The sequence below is a fragment of the Ambystoma mexicanum genome, chromosome 6q (genome assembly GCF_040938575.1).
Source record: "Ambystoma mexicanum isolate Mex_15411 chromosome 6q, UKY_AmexF1_1, whole genome shotgun sequence".
In the NCBI taxonomy this organism is placed as follows: Eukaryota; Metazoa; Chordata; class Amphibia; order Caudata; family Ambystomatidae; genus Ambystoma; species Ambystoma mexicanum.
The window spans coordinates 194,980,329-194,997,059 of NC_090937.1; the positions used below are offsets into that span (position 1 = coordinate 194,980,329).

At 42.1% G+C, this 16,731-nt stretch overlaps 1 protein-coding gene across 2 annotated transcripts in view; it reads right to left on the reverse strand.

The window, feature by feature from the left end:
* SUSD1 (sushi domain containing 1) overlaps nt 1–16,731 on the reverse strand; it is a 1,292,988-nt gene that overhangs the window by 457,654 nt on the left and 818,603 nt on the right. For both annotated transcript variants that reach the window (XM_069630622.1, XM_069630623.1), the window contains exons 13-14: nt 12,628–12,807; nt 4,993–5,093 (exon numbers count right to left, since the gene is read on the reverse strand). In XM_069630622.1, coding sequence (XP_069486723.1) covers nt 4,993–5,093; nt 12,628–12,807 — 281 coding nt within the window. The remainder of the gene's footprint in view (nt 1–4,992; nt 5,094–12,627; nt 12,808–16,731) is intronic.

Consider the following 16,731-nt stretch of genomic DNA (forward strand, 5'->3'; position numbering starts at 1 on the left):
AAGTGTCTCTGTCTTGATTATCTGCATAGAATTGTTGAACAAAAGACTCTACGGATAGGATGAATTGAGGGTCTTGTAAAAGAAAATTGTTAAGCTTCCACCGAGATGACGGTTTCCGAACATCAGAAAGACTGAAAGAGGTACAAACAGGGGCATGATCAGAAATAATTATATTTTCTATTTTGGAATCTATAATGGTACCTGTAAGGTTTTTAGTGGAAAAAATATAGTCAAGACGAGAGAGAGTATTATGTGGGGAAGAGTGGAAAGTATAGTCAAGTTGAGTAGGGTGAGATATTCTCCATGTATCAATAAGACCAGTTTCGGCTAAGCATCCTGAAAAGGATTTGTGTGTTTTATTATTTTTGAACAAGCAGCTAGATTTTCTATCCAGAAAAGGATCAAGGACTTGATTCATATCTCCACACATAATTAAATTGGTAAAGTTTTTTTGAAGTATCATATGTTTGATGGTGGTCCAAAACTTGAGATCTGGGTTGGTGGGGCCATAAATATTCAGAATGGTAACATCAGTAGAATCTATATTTAGTTTAGCCCAAACCCATCTGCCATCTGTGTCCGCACCTTGGTCGAGAACTTTGTATGATAGTTTCTTGCTGATTAAAATAGCTACCCCATTTTTTTTAGCAACAGCAGGACTAGAAATGATTTCTTTGATCCAACGGGACTTCAGTTTCAGTGTTTCTCTAACAGATAAATGTGTTTCTTGTATACAAGCTATGGAGGGGTTTAGTTTGTTGAGATGCGAGATGACCTTACACCTTTTGATGGGATTATTGCAGCCTTTAATGTTCCATGTGACACATTTGAAAATCATAATAACAGTTTAAATGTTATGATAGCATAGCGATAATATAAGACCATATACATGCAAATGTTAGGTGCTCTAGAACAGTGTCTGAAATAGCATTTGTGAACCATATAGATGCAAATAATGAGTGCCCAAGAACAATATTTTGAATACAAATTAATGAGAAAAGGACACATTAGGAAGACACATGAGGTAATAGGATGAGGGTTGGGGTGTCTGATCATAAACGGTTGCCTAATGGCTTGGAGATATGGAATAGAACACTGATCAGACTGGGAAAAAAAAGGAGGCTGGGGGAGTTTCAATTTGTAGGGAAGGGTGACACCCGCTGAGTCGTCAAAAGGGAAGTAGAGCGACTCAGGATGGAAGATGGACGTCACGAGGCCACCCGTCCCACGTCATATATATAGGAGATAATCATGGCATTAAATTTGTAATAGTAAGGAGAGAAAGGGAGTAAAACGTTCATGTAACAAAAGAGGAGGAGGTACTTGCAGGCGAGGTAGTGTCCATGTTATCGGAATTGATGGATCGTATAAATGCTTTTAGGTCTGCTGGTTCTTCAAACATTCTGGTACGGCCTTCATATGTTATTTTGAAAGAACAAGGGTGGTATAGCCCATAACGTATATTGAGCTGTTTCAAGGCTGGGCGAAAGGATAAGAATACTTTCCTGCGCTGGGCCGTGCTTTTAGCAACATCCTGTGAAATGAAAATCTTAGAGCCATTCCATATAAGGGATTTACGTTCCTTTGCTGCAGATATAATGAGCTGAAGTTGGGAGTATTCCAGAAGATAAAAGATCATTGTTCTGGACGAAGGTCGAGGAGAGGTGGAAGTAGGTAGTTGGCCGACTCTATGAGCACGTTGAATATTAAGTGTTAGATCAGGGGGTAGGTGAAGTAGCTTTGTTAAGAATGTTTGCAAAAAGACAATGGTATTAGTTCCCTCTGATCCCTCTGGCAGCCCTGAGATGCGGAGGTTATTACGTCTGCTGCGATTTTCCAAATCTTCATTGTGTTTTTGAAGTTCTTTTATTGCATTTTCCAGTTGTGTTACTTTAGATGTAGTTTCTTCTACTAGACCCACTCTCTTCTCCACCTCATCCATTCTATTCTCAAAACCCCTCCATCTGTCGTCCAACTGTTGTAATTTTAAATTTGTAGTCTCTATGAAGGGTTTGAGTGATCTAATCTCTGCCAAAATGGCTTCCAAAGCAGGGTCCGAGATGCCCAACGGAGGAGGTGAGTCACTTTTGGGTCTCTTGAGGTTGGCGGTGAGAGTATTAGGTTCTTTGGTAGTTGAAGTATTGTTTTTTTTGTTGGCCGCCATGATATTGGCTGCAAAATATGGATATATGAGCAATTGAGAAGAGCTTGGTTAGCAATATTAATGATGCAAGGTAGAGAATTGCAGAAAGTTGTTACATGTAGAGCAATAGTAGGTTCCGTTTCAAATAGAAGCTATTTTGAGAAGGGCTTGTGATGGTAAGCACATATATATGGAGACTTTAAATAGCAATTTCGTGGGGTTCTATGTACCGAAGTTTACAATTATTACGTCCATATTATTTAGGTAGTACTACTCCTGATGCAGGAGGTTAATAGAAGCACTGTTAAATAATAAGGCGTAAACTTAGGTGTGAGTTGAGAGTGCTATAAGCCTTGTAGTGGTAGGAAGCTTCCAGTTAATATGGGTATCCAGTTACAGTAAGGTTCTATTTAGAGTTGTAGTTATACCCAGTTCCATGCGTATTCCAACATGTTGAATGCATGGTTCACATATATTTAAAGTGACCAAATATGAGCAAAAATAGAAAGGGTTGTGTCTCACAAGTGGTAAGGTGTGGTAGAGATCCTGCGAAGTAAAACAGTGTTCCTTTCAATGTTTCTTTTTTTTTTCCCTTTATTTAGTCACAAAAGTCTCAGAAATTGTGATAATGAGATGCTCTGGGTCTTATTTGTGTGGAAGGGTATTGCAGAAATATTGTTTATAATTAGACAGTCTCTGTATATTGTGGCATATGGTGGTGGAGTTTCTCCTTAAATAGTACTGAACTTCTTAATCCTTTTTTTTTTTTTTTCTTTTTTTCCTCAAGGGAAACTGTGCTTATAGTGCAGTTACTCACCGGCACCAGAGGCGGCTCTTTTGAAGCAAAGAAGAGAGGGAAGGCCGACCAGGCCGCAGCCGGCGCTTCACAGTTCACGTGACGCCGACACTTACTTCATTGAAGGCGGATAACGGAAGGCAGCTGCGGCGGTCCCCGGAGCTGGATTGCTGGAGCTCGCAACGCGGCGAAGACGAACGTGGAGCAAAGCTGAATTTCCTTCAGCAGTTCGCGTGGGTGGTCCGAATCATGGCGCAGAGAAGAAAAGGTAAGTAAAGAGGGAGAATATGCGGGGAAATGCCGAATTTAATGATCGGTGGGACGGAGCTGCCAGGCTACACCGCCATCTTCGTTGGCGTCAAGCCACGCCCCCGTCACGTGACTTCTAATGATGTCCCCCAAGCACTGCTCTCGCTCTTTCCTTAAACCGGTACACTGTAGTGTGAAATGTTTCAGAGATTCTATCTCTCCTTTTATTTTACACATTCTGCAGCTTTCACGGATATGCAACCTTTTTCTTCTTTGTAATATTTCTCCCATTGGTAAAATGTTCAATCTGAATCTCAGAAAAAGGTCTCGGAAGTACCAGTTAGGGAATAAAGTCAGATATCTCGGGATCTGATTCAGTTTTCGTGGTTGAGCCCAGAAGTTTTCATAACCTTTGTATTTGCGGTTGTCTTCTTGGGTTTTCGATCCAATCTGCCATGCATAGTTTCTTTTTAGTTTTGTCTGGGTTGATCCATAAGTCATCCTCTGACTCACTGAGGTTCACTATGTCTTTTGCCAGTCTATTAAGATTATGTCAGATTGGTCTTTTAGGGCTTTTATCAGCACCCCAAATCCTCCCGTGGTGTTTTCTTCAAGACATTTTCGGTAGAAACTTAGCATTTTCCATACCGCAATTGTTTTGAGTGATGTCAATGCCAGCTCTCTCCTTATTTGCTGTATTGGGACTGATTTTGGGCAGCTGTAAAGTTTTCCTCCAAAACAGGCCCTCCAGGATTGACCATGTTTGAGCTTGTAGGGGGGTTGGTGATTCTACCCCATATGTTAATATTGGCACCACTTTCATCCTGTAAAAGGATATTAGAGGTGATAAGGTGAATCTGCAGTATCTTTTACGCAGAATTCTCCCTTGGGCAGCTAGGTTGGTTGCTTTCCTTTTTAGCTCCACTATTCTTGGCATGTTGTTTTTCGTATTGTCTATACAGGCTCCCAAGTACGTGAAAGCTTCAACTTCAAGATTTTTTTGTTTTTCAGAGACCATCCTAGTTTTTTCCCTCTGTTTCTATTACCTCCTGGGCATAGCTTCAGAATTCTCGATTTTTCTGGATTTATTACCAGATCATTTGAGGCTACATACGATTGTAATGTAGTGAGCTGTCTTTGCAAGCGATTTGGGTTTGGTCCATCAGGACGATATCATCTGCGTAAAGCAATCCCCCAATCGGTGTTCCTGCTATTTTTGGTGGAAAGCAGCGCGTGGACTCAAATGACTCCTGGTCTGATGTGAACAGGTTATACAATTCCGGAGCCAGTGGGCATCCTTGTTTTAAGCCCATTTTTATCTGAATTTCGTCTGTTAATGTACCCCCTGTGTCCAATCTGACTCTGATGCTTGTATCCGTGTACAAGTCTTTGATGTTCTCCACCAGTGACTGTGGACATTCCCAGCTTTCCATTTTCTTCCATAGTTTAGCTCTTTTTATGGTGTCGAAAGCCTTTGACAAATCTACGAACGCAATATAGATTCCTTGGTTTTTATTCCTTTGTGTTCTGGTTTTCATTAAGTTAATCAGGAAGATGTTAAGTGCTGTGCCTCTCCCTTTCACAAAACCCGATTGCCAAGGATCACGTCGTCCACTTTGCTGTACCCAATGGTCTATTACTATAATATCCCATGCCCCCCCACATAAATATGTGGTGTAAAGGGGGTGTTAAAATCCCCTGGATTCTCACTTCAAAGAGCTGTCTGTGCACTTTCTGGTGCTCTTATGTGCATGCCAACATCTCCAAAGAATTAAGGAAGCACACAAGTGTATATGTTGCTTACCGAGTAAGAGAGTTTCCAGTTACTTCTCGTGATTCCTTTCCTCCATTTCACGCACGATTCATTGAACATGAACAGGTCGCTTATGATGTGCGCCTCTGCCACTGAAAGAAACAGAAACTGGAATAAGCCATTCACAAGTCTCTTAAATACATATCAACGCAATAGAAACAGCGCAATGCACGCTATCACCTTTAGACAAATAACAATGAAAAAAACAGCCTTTATAGAGCAATTAATGCTGTGTTCATCCAGCTTCTAAGCCACGTAATATCTTTTATTATCACCCACAATAATGGCACTCAGTTCATCAACTTTGGAATGAAGGGCTGTGTCGGACCTCACTGAATTCCAACCTGCAAGGTGCAGGCTGGCCCCATGTGCGAGGCGAGCGCTTCACAAATGAAAAATCCACCCAGAGCTACAGACTACTTTTCCCTAACACTGTTTGCCTGTGGGAGTTGAATTGGCTTGGGAGGGCTTTTGTCTTGTAAATGACCTTAACTGCTCCCATTCCTCTGCCTTCCTATCTATCACCAATCCACGCCTATACTGGCATTCTACCTCTCCTTGTCTATAGGTAGATGCCAGGGCCATTAGAGAAGCTCCAATGTATCAACAGGCATGTCAGTTTGGATGCAGTGTTTTGACTGGATTCAGGCACGGAGGTCAGTGTGAATGCACTTCCTGTAGAGGACTGGTTCAACCAAAAACACACATGCATAAGAACAATTTCTAGGGAAACTCTGTACAACTGTGGAATACGTTAAAACCTGTAATATCTTTATAAAAGCCTGTGTTTTTTTATTGCAGGCAAGTTGGGTCATTACTTCTTAACTGTAGTAAGAAAATGACAACAATACTGTAACTGTAATAACTTATTAAAGTTGCTGTAATAACTGTTTATAGCCGTGTTAGACTTCAATGCCTGCTGCTCGAGCCAGCATATAACAGAATTCCAGCTGCCACTTTAGCACTTAATTAAAAGAGTGACCCGCTTTTCAAGCTCCTTTCTGGGTCACTTTATAGCTGTTCATTAATATGGAATGGTTTATGGTTGAATTGTTATCTTGTGCATTACATGAGTCGAACATGGCAGTGCATGTTGTCCCTTATTTTAAATCACAAAACCATTTGACATTTAATTATTCTCCTATTTAAAATATTTTTTCTGCAACAAATTGCAAGCTGCATATTAGTGCTGTTTTTTTCATCCAAACAGATTTTACTTTGTTTAAATGTGGATGATTTCTTAGATTAGTGTAAGCAATAGGCCAGCTATTAACAAGATGGCTGTTTGAGGCCGTGTTCATCAGGAATAAAATACTCTGTACCATAAGTAAAAGTTCAGTGATCTTTGCCTTTGCTCTTCTATTTGGTCACAGAACTTCTCGAAGACTTGCAATATCCCTATAAGGTACTGGTGGTATTTTATCCCATAAATAACGGTACTGTTTCACAGTTTTTCTTTTTTTACTGTTCGTGCTCGTGATATATAATCAGAGACCCAAACTGACATCCAAATGCTCACATCAGTTTAAAGACTCTTGCAGAAAGAATCAATGAACTTGTGACAAATCGAGGGAAATCGTCCCTTCTCTCCAAGGAGGACCCCCCCCCCCGTGAGGCTAGGCATGTGAGCCGGCTTCATAACACCCTCCCTAGCGGTCGAGGCAAGTGGGACCTCAATGAGAGAGACTCCCCTTTTGAGGACTAGGACTACTGTTTCTGAGTGGAACTCCCAGATGCCCACCGTGTGATGGCCTATATGGAATTATATAACACTCCAAATCAGCACAAGTTCCATAACTGGGAAGAAGAGAAAATTGACTTATAGCATTACAAACACAAAAAGAGCCTAATATTTTTAAGTCAAAAACTCTGAATAACTGTGCTGAGTACGCTTAAAGGGGAGGACAAGGCAGAGAGCGGGAGACGCAAGCAAGGGAAGGCCCCTGTAACGAGAATGTCTGAGTGGTAAAGATGGCATCACTAGGGCGCAGCGTACCTGTTCGTCCGGAAGTCGGCTTAGTAGACGATGCCAGAATGCCAGAAGTTCTGTGGTGATGTGAGAGTGACACAAGGAACCAGCCCAACTCCCATCCAAATGGATACTGGACTGGAGGTGAACCAGCTCCCGATGCCACAGGTTAGCTCACCCCTGATTAATGTGGCATCAGGACAGTGCAAGCACTGACAGGGGGAGCCTGATAGTCTTTGGCTAGAAGTTCTCTGCAGACAACTGGAGCAAGAAGAGTTGCGAGTAGAATCCAGGAGCAGGAATCCAGGAGGCAGCAGAATGCAAGGGAAGGCGGGAAAGGCAAGGGAACCAAGTAGGACCAAGAACCCAGAGGAAGGAACAGAGAACAACTGAGAAGGGGGAAACCACCCCAGGAGGAAGGGAGCAAGGAGAAGGGAACCAGGGAGACCCCCTACCCGGGCAAGGAAGGGCAGGTCTATACAGAAGGGACTGGAAAAAACAGGCAGGACAGGGCGGAACTCAGGTCAAGGCAAGAGCAAAACAACGATCCGGTCAAACCACGTTGAGACACGGTTTGATCAAACCGCCGGGCTCCTTAAGTAGGGCCTCCCACACCCGGGAGGCTTGGAACGCAAGCCGTGCTGTTTCCCAGGTGCTGGGAGGCCCAAAGCGAGGCTTGGGCCGCAAATCGGCCGGGAGCCGAGAGCATCGTGTACCGCGCATGCGCGGAAAGCGGGAAGGGGTCGGCCGCGCATGCGCGGAACGGCACGCCCCGGGAACCCGGAAGAGCGCGGGACCCGGAGCGGCTGACCGCGTACGCGCGAGACCAAGCGTCCCGAAGATCCAGGAGCAACCGGTACCCAGGACCGCCCCGTACCCCCCCAGGCGAAAGCGGGGGTAACCCTCCAAGGCGTGGCACGCCGTATCAGGTAAGTGGGCTGGAACAAGCCCGGGTTGGGCGGCGTGACACTGAGGAAGGTGGGGCGAGCGAGTTTTAAAATTGCTTTGGAGAGAAGCAAGAGAAGAAGAAGCAGAAGCCGGGAAGACCAGAACAGAGTGCTTGGTGGTGGCGTGACCGCACAGGCAGCGTGGTGGATAGGCTGTCACCTATGATTCTGAGACACCAGGAAGGAGAAGGAAAGGGATCCGAAGCAGATGCCAAGTAGAACAAAGACAGAAACCAAGTGAAGGAACAAGATGGTCCAACACCTACGAGTACCGGAGACATTCCCCCTCGACAGTGAAGGTAAAAAGAGAATGGGAATATCAGGAAGGAAAAATGCACTCATTATAGGATCAGACATACGAATCACAGTACAAATTACGAGACTGTGAACATTCTACTAATTAAATCCAACTGTATTAATGTGATAGCGAGAAGCCTAGAATCTAAACAGAGGGTGAGAGAGGTTTATAAGCACGGACCTAGGGATTGAACCTGTGTTGCTCCATGTCGTCTTGCTTCCAAGGTGAGCACTTTGCCCCTGACCTATCCTCCCGGGATGGGAAAAAGATGAGCATCACACGAGGCCAACAAGCATTCACAGATGGCTTTTGCAAAAGATATCAAGTCTCTTACTCATGCAATACAAGATATGGGAAGCCCATTTAGTGAAACCAGATGGGATCCAATGGTACTCGACAGCAGAAATATATACATTCAGCAGTTGCAGACACATTGCTAAATGCTGAAAAGATTGGAGTGGACCAGTATGAGTTACATGTCAGCGACAGGCTTATTAATCAAACCAAATGTACCGCAGATCCTATCAAGCGGAATAACCTCCACCCCTTTAGCCGTCCTCCAGTTCATGAAAAGTCAAGTAAACAATAAAAACTGACCTTGCTGAGTAATGACTTCTCGCTATTTTCTGGACTCTACATTGCACTGCAGATACGTAATGGAGATCTGGATGATTTCTTTAGACACAAAAACCAAGCCTATCCTCCAGCACTGTCGAAGTTAGGGAGTCTAAGAACCGGAACCAAGTCTGATTTATTGATTTGCCTGGAAGAACTCACCTCCAGAAAAAAACACTACTTCCAAACCAACAGTCCAAATGACCATCCTTGACGGCACTGCAATTGTCAACATGCTGCAGCCAGGATTTGCGAAAACATTACAAGATTATGCCGGTACTGTGATCAGACCTTACATCAAATCTCAGCTTTAATATGTTATAAGGCTAGATATCATCTAGGATGTGTACAGGCCTGACGGCTTGAAGAGTGGCACACACATTAAAACAGGAAAAGGTGCTCGTAAACGTGTTCAACCATTTTGTCACACCTCGACGCCTGCTCACTACACCACCGGTCTCTTCTATACATCAGGGCAGGCAGACTCACCCAAAAACTAATGCTTACAGGGTTATAGCTCTCCGCCATGGCGGGAGGTGCTTTGCAGCCCTATTTTTTACTCAGTGGAGGCTGCCGTGGAGACGGGCTACGGCAGCAGCAATCAGACATAGTTCTGCCTACATTTCCCATGAGGCTTGACTCATCACGTGAAATTCGCTACCAATGACACATGTGAGCCTGTTTCTCTGCCCACATCCTGCCCACTTATTGATTTAACTCGCTGAACGCTTCTTCTGTTTGAAGTTGCAACCGGTGTTCCGAAGTTCCGTCTTCATTGCCAGTTTATCTCTATGTCTTCCTGTGTACCAGACTTTGTTTTCCACTCAACGGACTCCTTTTGCCTTCCGTTGGATTCTGTGACAGTCAGCCCGTTTACCCAACACTCTGCCTCCATACGGACTGTTTGACCTCTCACTCCTCTACTCCATATTGTAAGCACCCGCTCCACGTTGCTTCAAAACGGTGAGTCTGCCATTCTCCCAGTGTTCAGTGCTTGCATCTTGGCCTACGGTGATCTTCTCTGGTCACGGTCCTTTTGGCCTCTTTAGACTGGTGATCCTGTGTCTTCCTAATCCTCCACGCTTCCTGTGCTGGACTCTGCTGCCACTCCTGAATCCCCGTGTCTTCCTAATCCTCCACGCTTCCTATGCTGGACTCTGCAGCAACTCCTGAATCCTCTTGCCCTGGACACACTTCTCTCTCCTGGACTTCCTAATTCTCATAATTCCAAGTACACAGTGGGACGCTCTGCAGTTAGTGCACCAACTCGTACCTAGTGCCCTCCTCGTGCCGCCCGGGTCTAGAATCCTCACAACATCCCTGTTTATTATTTTGTACTATCATTGTTTCCTCCTCTGGATACAAGCTAACTCCCAAACAGCTAGTGGTAAGACATACTTCCTTTCCTATAATTCTTTCCTGGTGGTCAGAAACATAGCAGTAACACCTTTCTGCAGTTGCAGGAAGATCTTTGTGTGTGCCCTTATTGAAGAACAAGGAAAAGTGTTACTCTGGTAGTATAAGGAACATCCACTAAACACCAAAAAACATAGGAAAATACCTGTTATTTACCGCTTGTCCTTTCTTGCAGCTGGGTCCGTGGCGGTGCGTTCTCCCTGCTCTTTTATGTGATCAGTGTCTTTGTCTGGTGTATAATACAGCAAAGAGGCATATAATAGAAAAGAGCTTTTTACCCTCATAGAGAGGAGGCTCAGGTGGAGGCTCCAACCCGAGCTCTTCAATCAACAACCAAGAGGAAATCTGACGTGGTCTCCTGCCTCGCTCATTCACCGTCCGGTGAGTAACACATTTCCTATGGGTTGATGAAAATAAGACTGAATTGTTCTCTATCTTGGCATAAACCTTAACAGATGTTGATACAAACAAGCAGGTAATTACCACAAAAAGTACCAATGTTCTTTCTATAAATCATCAAGTTATCTTGGGACTGGCTTTATGCTCACACGAAGATGCAGACACTTGCATCCTACTCCATTTATGTGATGCTGTGCAGAAAGGTTATAACAAAGCCGAAATATGCTCTGTGGACACATACGTTGCATTTCTCGCCATCACATCTGCACATCGGCTGAACATTGAGGAACTATGGATTGTATTTGGAGTTGGGAAGAACTTCTGTTTTTTTGCCTTCATGAGTTAGCAAGAGCTTTGGGTCCTGATCGTTTGTACTGCCCTACCAATGTTTCATGCAATAACTGAGTGTGACATTGTGTCCCTTTTTTGAGGAAGAGGTAAGAGGACTGCAGGGGATACCTGGAATGCATACAGAGATGTCACCTCAGCTTTTTGTGGATTGGCTGACAGGCCTAGTCAGCAGGCAGCAGAAGATTTCTGAAGCAATTGGAGAGATTTGTTTTGCTATATGACTGTACTAGCAGCGGTGAACATGTTATTGAGGCAAGAAAACACCTATTTAAAGGTAGAGCAATCGACAATCTACCTCCCACGCAAGACGCACTCATTCAGCATACAAAAAGAGCTGTCTACAAGGCTGCTTACTGCTGGGCCCAAACAATGGTCACAACACCACAGCTTCCATCATCAAGTGATTGGGGGTGGAAGAAGGATGAAGGTGGATGAGAATTATCCTGAACAGCCCTACCAGATGCTACGCAAGCCTCCAGGGAACTGTTACGATGTGGCTGCAAGAAAGGCTGCACACTACAGTACAAGTGTAGGAAGGCTGCCCTAAAGTGTGCTGCTCTTTATACCTGTGGCACTCTTTGTACTCACGATTGAAATAAGGGGTGAGGGTATTACCAATAATCTCTTTCAGGAATAGCATCGATGCTAGGTGAATAATGAACAATAATGTACAAACCAGTAATATAAGACACTGCATTTGCATTACATAAACATCAATCAATAATTATTAATGATTTTGTTTTTCTTCACTTGACTAAATCAATGAGTTTATATATTCTGCGATAAATTATGAAAAAAAACATGATTTACTATTATGCTTCATGTATACTTCTAAAGTGTACAATAGGCATTGCATGACCACAAGTAAATGGCTGAACAATGAATACCTACAGAAATGAAGATACCTAAATGACAACTTATAGCCATTTTTTTAAAAAGAGCTGCCAACTTCGTTACAGGAAAAGTCTGAAATGGTCTCATAGCCAAAAATGTTCATTAGGGTGTGGTCTAAAAGTGGGCCAGAATTCATGTTTCTATTACTAAAGGCACAACTGTTTCACATATCTGCGGTACTATGCACACCTACCATTACCTAATGTGTGAACCAGCAAAGCCACAGCCACCTTTTCATGATGTGTGAACTTTACATTGTGGGGATGTTAACGCAGACATACTGCAACGTGCTTACATGAAAGACCACTACGATTCTAGAAACGTGCCTATTATTTTGTATATATGAACATGCAATTCATCTTAACATGAAAGCTGCTTAAGCCCCGCTTCTGACACTGCTCATCTGTACAACACAATGTATCTGTTGCCACTTAGTTTTATCAACAGGAAAAACAGAACACTGGACGGATTCATATGGTCCATTCAGATATAGCTCTGATTTGCATACTGAGGTCTCATGTGTTCTGTTGATCCTTCTTAACATACCTATAATGCTATCACCACAACGATTATCAACTGGGCATATTATATTAAACCCCTTATTTAATCAGAAACACCTCTCTAATAGAGAGGCCAGGCAACATAAAAACTACATGTTTAAGATTAGCCATACATCACAGGTAGCAGCATATTTATAACATTATCATGCATACTCTCTGTAGGCGCTCAGTCTGTACCTGTGCATGTCAAAGAACTCTCCTCCCAGATACCATCCTCACTGCAGAGAGAATAATTGGTCCCACCAGACTGTGTGAACCCCTTTTTACAAACATAATGCACGTGGCTTCCCATGCTTGATTTGCCACTCCACACTTGGTTCGCATTCTCAATTTTCTTGGGGATACCGCAGTCAATCGCTGTTTTGGGGGGACAAAAAGATTATTTATTGCAAAAGTATTTTTTCCACAAAAAGCTTTCACCGTCTATTTATTCAATATGGCAGTATGCTCTCTAGTTGCTCAGATCTTCATCTTTTCCCCCAGCCAAATTTAATCTCATTAACTATGATTTTTAAATTCGTGAAATCAGTGTCAAAGGATTTTTTTTTCCGGAATCCTCGGTTTCCGGTGTAGGCAAAATTTGCGTTCTGGATGCAGGCATTCAGTCCTTAGGAGAACCTGAGCATTGCAGTTGGAGCACTACACTGGCATTTCAACTTTCAACCTGTAACGTTTCAATAAGCAGGTTAAAAACATGACGTCAGTAAACCTGAAACTATGGTTATAAAGCCCAAAGGCGCACTTATAGGAATGATAACCAGATAGTGCTCTGTATGATGTATGGTCGGTCATACATTCTAGATTCATGGATTCACCTTCACAGACACAAAATCATTACCACATACAAGAAAAGTGTTACTGCTATAGTTATTCATGTTGATCATACTAATTATATCACCCAACAAACAAAACAAGAAGCGTCAAAACACAACGCAAGGTGTTTGGCTAAAAGGCACAATTGATATTAGCTCAAGTTCATTTCAAATGTAAACAAGAAAAAACATAAAATTGTACAAAACCAATTACAAACAATATCGCAGAAAAAGGACTAAGAATTGCAATTTCTAAATCAGTGGCCTTCAAACCGGGCGGTTGGACACCTCAGGGGGGCCCAGAGGATGTCCAGGAGGTCCCAAACTCTTTAAAAAGGGATTAAGATAACTGTTTGTAATTTAAAATATAAACCGATTTTTTACTGCTTATAGTTTCTATTAAAAGCTGTCACCTTAATCCTTTTTTAAAGAGCCTGTACCCGCACAAGGACATCCTTTAGGCCCCTTAGGTGCGCCAACCCCTAGGTGAGGGGGGTCCAGAAACAATATTTTACTCTTTTTAGTTAGGGGAGTGGGGGTAGGCTCAGTATGAAAATGTTTGAATACCACTGTTCTGAATAAAGGGACCAGTGTGTTCTCCCGAATCCTTGTATAGGTAGGACAACATAGAAGGAAGCGTAATAAACTCTCCATAGGAAAATCACAACAAATAAGCATTTCATACAGGCACACAGACTACAGACCATCCAGCAGTTACTACCCTCAACGTTAAGGAGTTAAATCTAGCTCTCATCATAAGAATGTGTTCATGAGAGTCCTTGGACCAAGTCAGATATTTTGACAAGTCATTCAAAACGATGTTCTTGCTTCATAATATCTCCATCTTGCCTAAGCGAGAGTAGCAGTTGTAGTCTTCCCTTCATGGTTCAAAACCACTAAACATGAAATACCCTTAGTGCCATCAAAATAACTATTTGCACCAATGTTATAAAACACTGTTGTATGTGGGCTAAACAGGACACGCAGAGAGGAGGTGGAAGTGCCCCAGAGGTGGCAGGGAAAAAAAGGGTAGACACACCCTGGTCTAGGACACAGACGCTGACGAAGAGGTGAAGCAAGAAAAACAGTCCACTGGGACTAACACAGGGAAGAAGAACATTCGGTGTTCCTGTGAAGTGTCAGGAAAAACTAGAACAAACCTCAACCATCCTGACATCTTAAATAAAAGGCAGATACTTGAATATGCTTGTTACATCATTCGTTTGTTACAACTTGTAACGGGCGGGAAGAACAACTATACGGTACAAGTAGATTCCCAAAATAGAAAAACGGTTGACCTAACTGGTGTGACGAGTTCAAACACCGTTTGGGTTGGGGCATCCAAAATGGTCTCTTGAGGTCTTTGGAAGGGTAAAATCTAAGGAACCATGAGCCTTTCGGGAATTATCAAACTAAGAGAAGAGAGGTTTGGAAATCTTTCTCCTGGGCTCACCTGTGTCAGTCTCCTATCAGTCACGGGATGGGGATGAATAGCTACAAGGTGAAGAAGTTCAAACTAACTAAAATGACTTAACTCAGCAGGGTGACTTTCTTCGGAAATATCAATTCCTAATGGCCTAAGACAAGGCTGCAAGCTAGCCGCCATACTATTCAATTTATATGGCTCCAAAGCTGCTCAAGCGATTTCGGGTAAGGGTTTAGGTCCACCGAAACTAGGAGAAACTGCAATTGAATGGATAGCATATGCAGACGATTTCTTACTGTTAGATCGTACAAAAATTGGTTTGCAAAAATTGATAAATGCATTTGTGGTATCCACTACTGGTCTACACCTAAAAATGTATGCGGCTAAAACAATTATTATAAGAATGGGAAAACCAAAGAAAAACCAATCTTCTCTAACATGGTTTTGTGAGGGAAAATGACTAAAAAGTCAAATTGCTCTGAAATACTTAGGATACCAATTTACAGCTAATAGTGCGACTGCAATGATTAAAAGACAGCTAGAAGTGAAAGCGGAAATGATAAGGAGACAGATGTCGAAAATTGATGCCAAATATGGAAGATTCACGGCTTCCCCCCTGAAACGCTTTTATACCATTTCTGGTATTCCTAAACTCACATATGGATTAGAATTTTATGAGTTTGAGGGTACAGATTTTATGAAAAAACTAGAAAGAGATATGTGGAAAGGTGTGTTGTTTTTTATCCCCAATGTGTTCCTATTCATGCAATTAGATACGAATTTGGGTTGCAATCATTACAATCTATTATTGTATGGAGAAAAATGTTGTTGTGGAGGAAATGCTTGATAAATGACTCCTCATCTCTGTACATGATTGCAGCAAAAGATCAAACTAATTTTTATTGCTCGAGTTTGAAAACAGTAATTGAAGACACTTTGTTGAATGCAGGTGTCACACTGGAGATGTTGATAAGCAATCCTCTAAAAGTGAAATCCATACTCCAATGTAATGACTGGCAAATGACTCTTGATACGGTTCAACAATCCAAAACGGTTAATCAGATACATTCATTTTGGAAATTTTACCCTGTTCTGGAGAATTATTTAGAGAAATATCCCTCACGGAATTTTAGAAATTCATTCATGAGGTTCCGTTTTGATACCTTGAAAACAAACTACATCTTAAAAAGATGGAATCTCCAAAATTTTGAATGGGGGTGGGGTAGACACTGTAAGATAGAAGGTATAGAAGAAACTTTGAAGCATATATTACTGCAATGTCCAGCTCTTGTAAAGCAAAGGATCCTATACTTTGAACAATTTGTAACACACTTGCATGCTGTCGACACTGAATTGTTATGGTATCAAATCAGGCATAATAGCTCGACTGTTTTAAAATTGAGAATAATGGCATTTCTGAAAAACGTTTGCGATTTATCCTAAATGATCGTAATGAATTTTGTTTCGTCTTCTATCTTTTTAGATTAACAAGAAAAATTGTTTTCCGCCTTTCAACAGAAACTATGAAATATAAGAAATTTTGAACACTGTTTAGATTAAGCTCGAACGAATTGTTATCGATCTTGTCTATCTTAATCTATGTTGTTTCTTGATCTACCTCTTTATACTGTTTTATTCTAATTGTTATTTTCTTTTACTATAATGTCCTTAATATGTTTGTACGATTTGTGATTGAAGATAATTGTATGAAATGTTTTTTTATCCTTTTCTGATGAACTATTTTGTAAAGGTTTAAACAAACCACAAACAAATAAATAATAATAATAATTACTATTTCATGATGTCAGGATGGCCTGCTGATGGGGTGAAAAGGGTCTCAAAAAGGCCTGATCAAAGCCAGAGTTTTCCCTCGTCAAAGAGATAAAGCCTCAGATTATTGCACCCGGCATGCTTCTTGACTGCTCAGTCCAGGGGATACATTTTTCAGCCCATTACTTTTAACAAAACGCCTTGACAGATATATTATCACCCTCTGGACACAGGTTGCACACTCATGCTTCATGTAGCAAAGCTCCTTGGCAC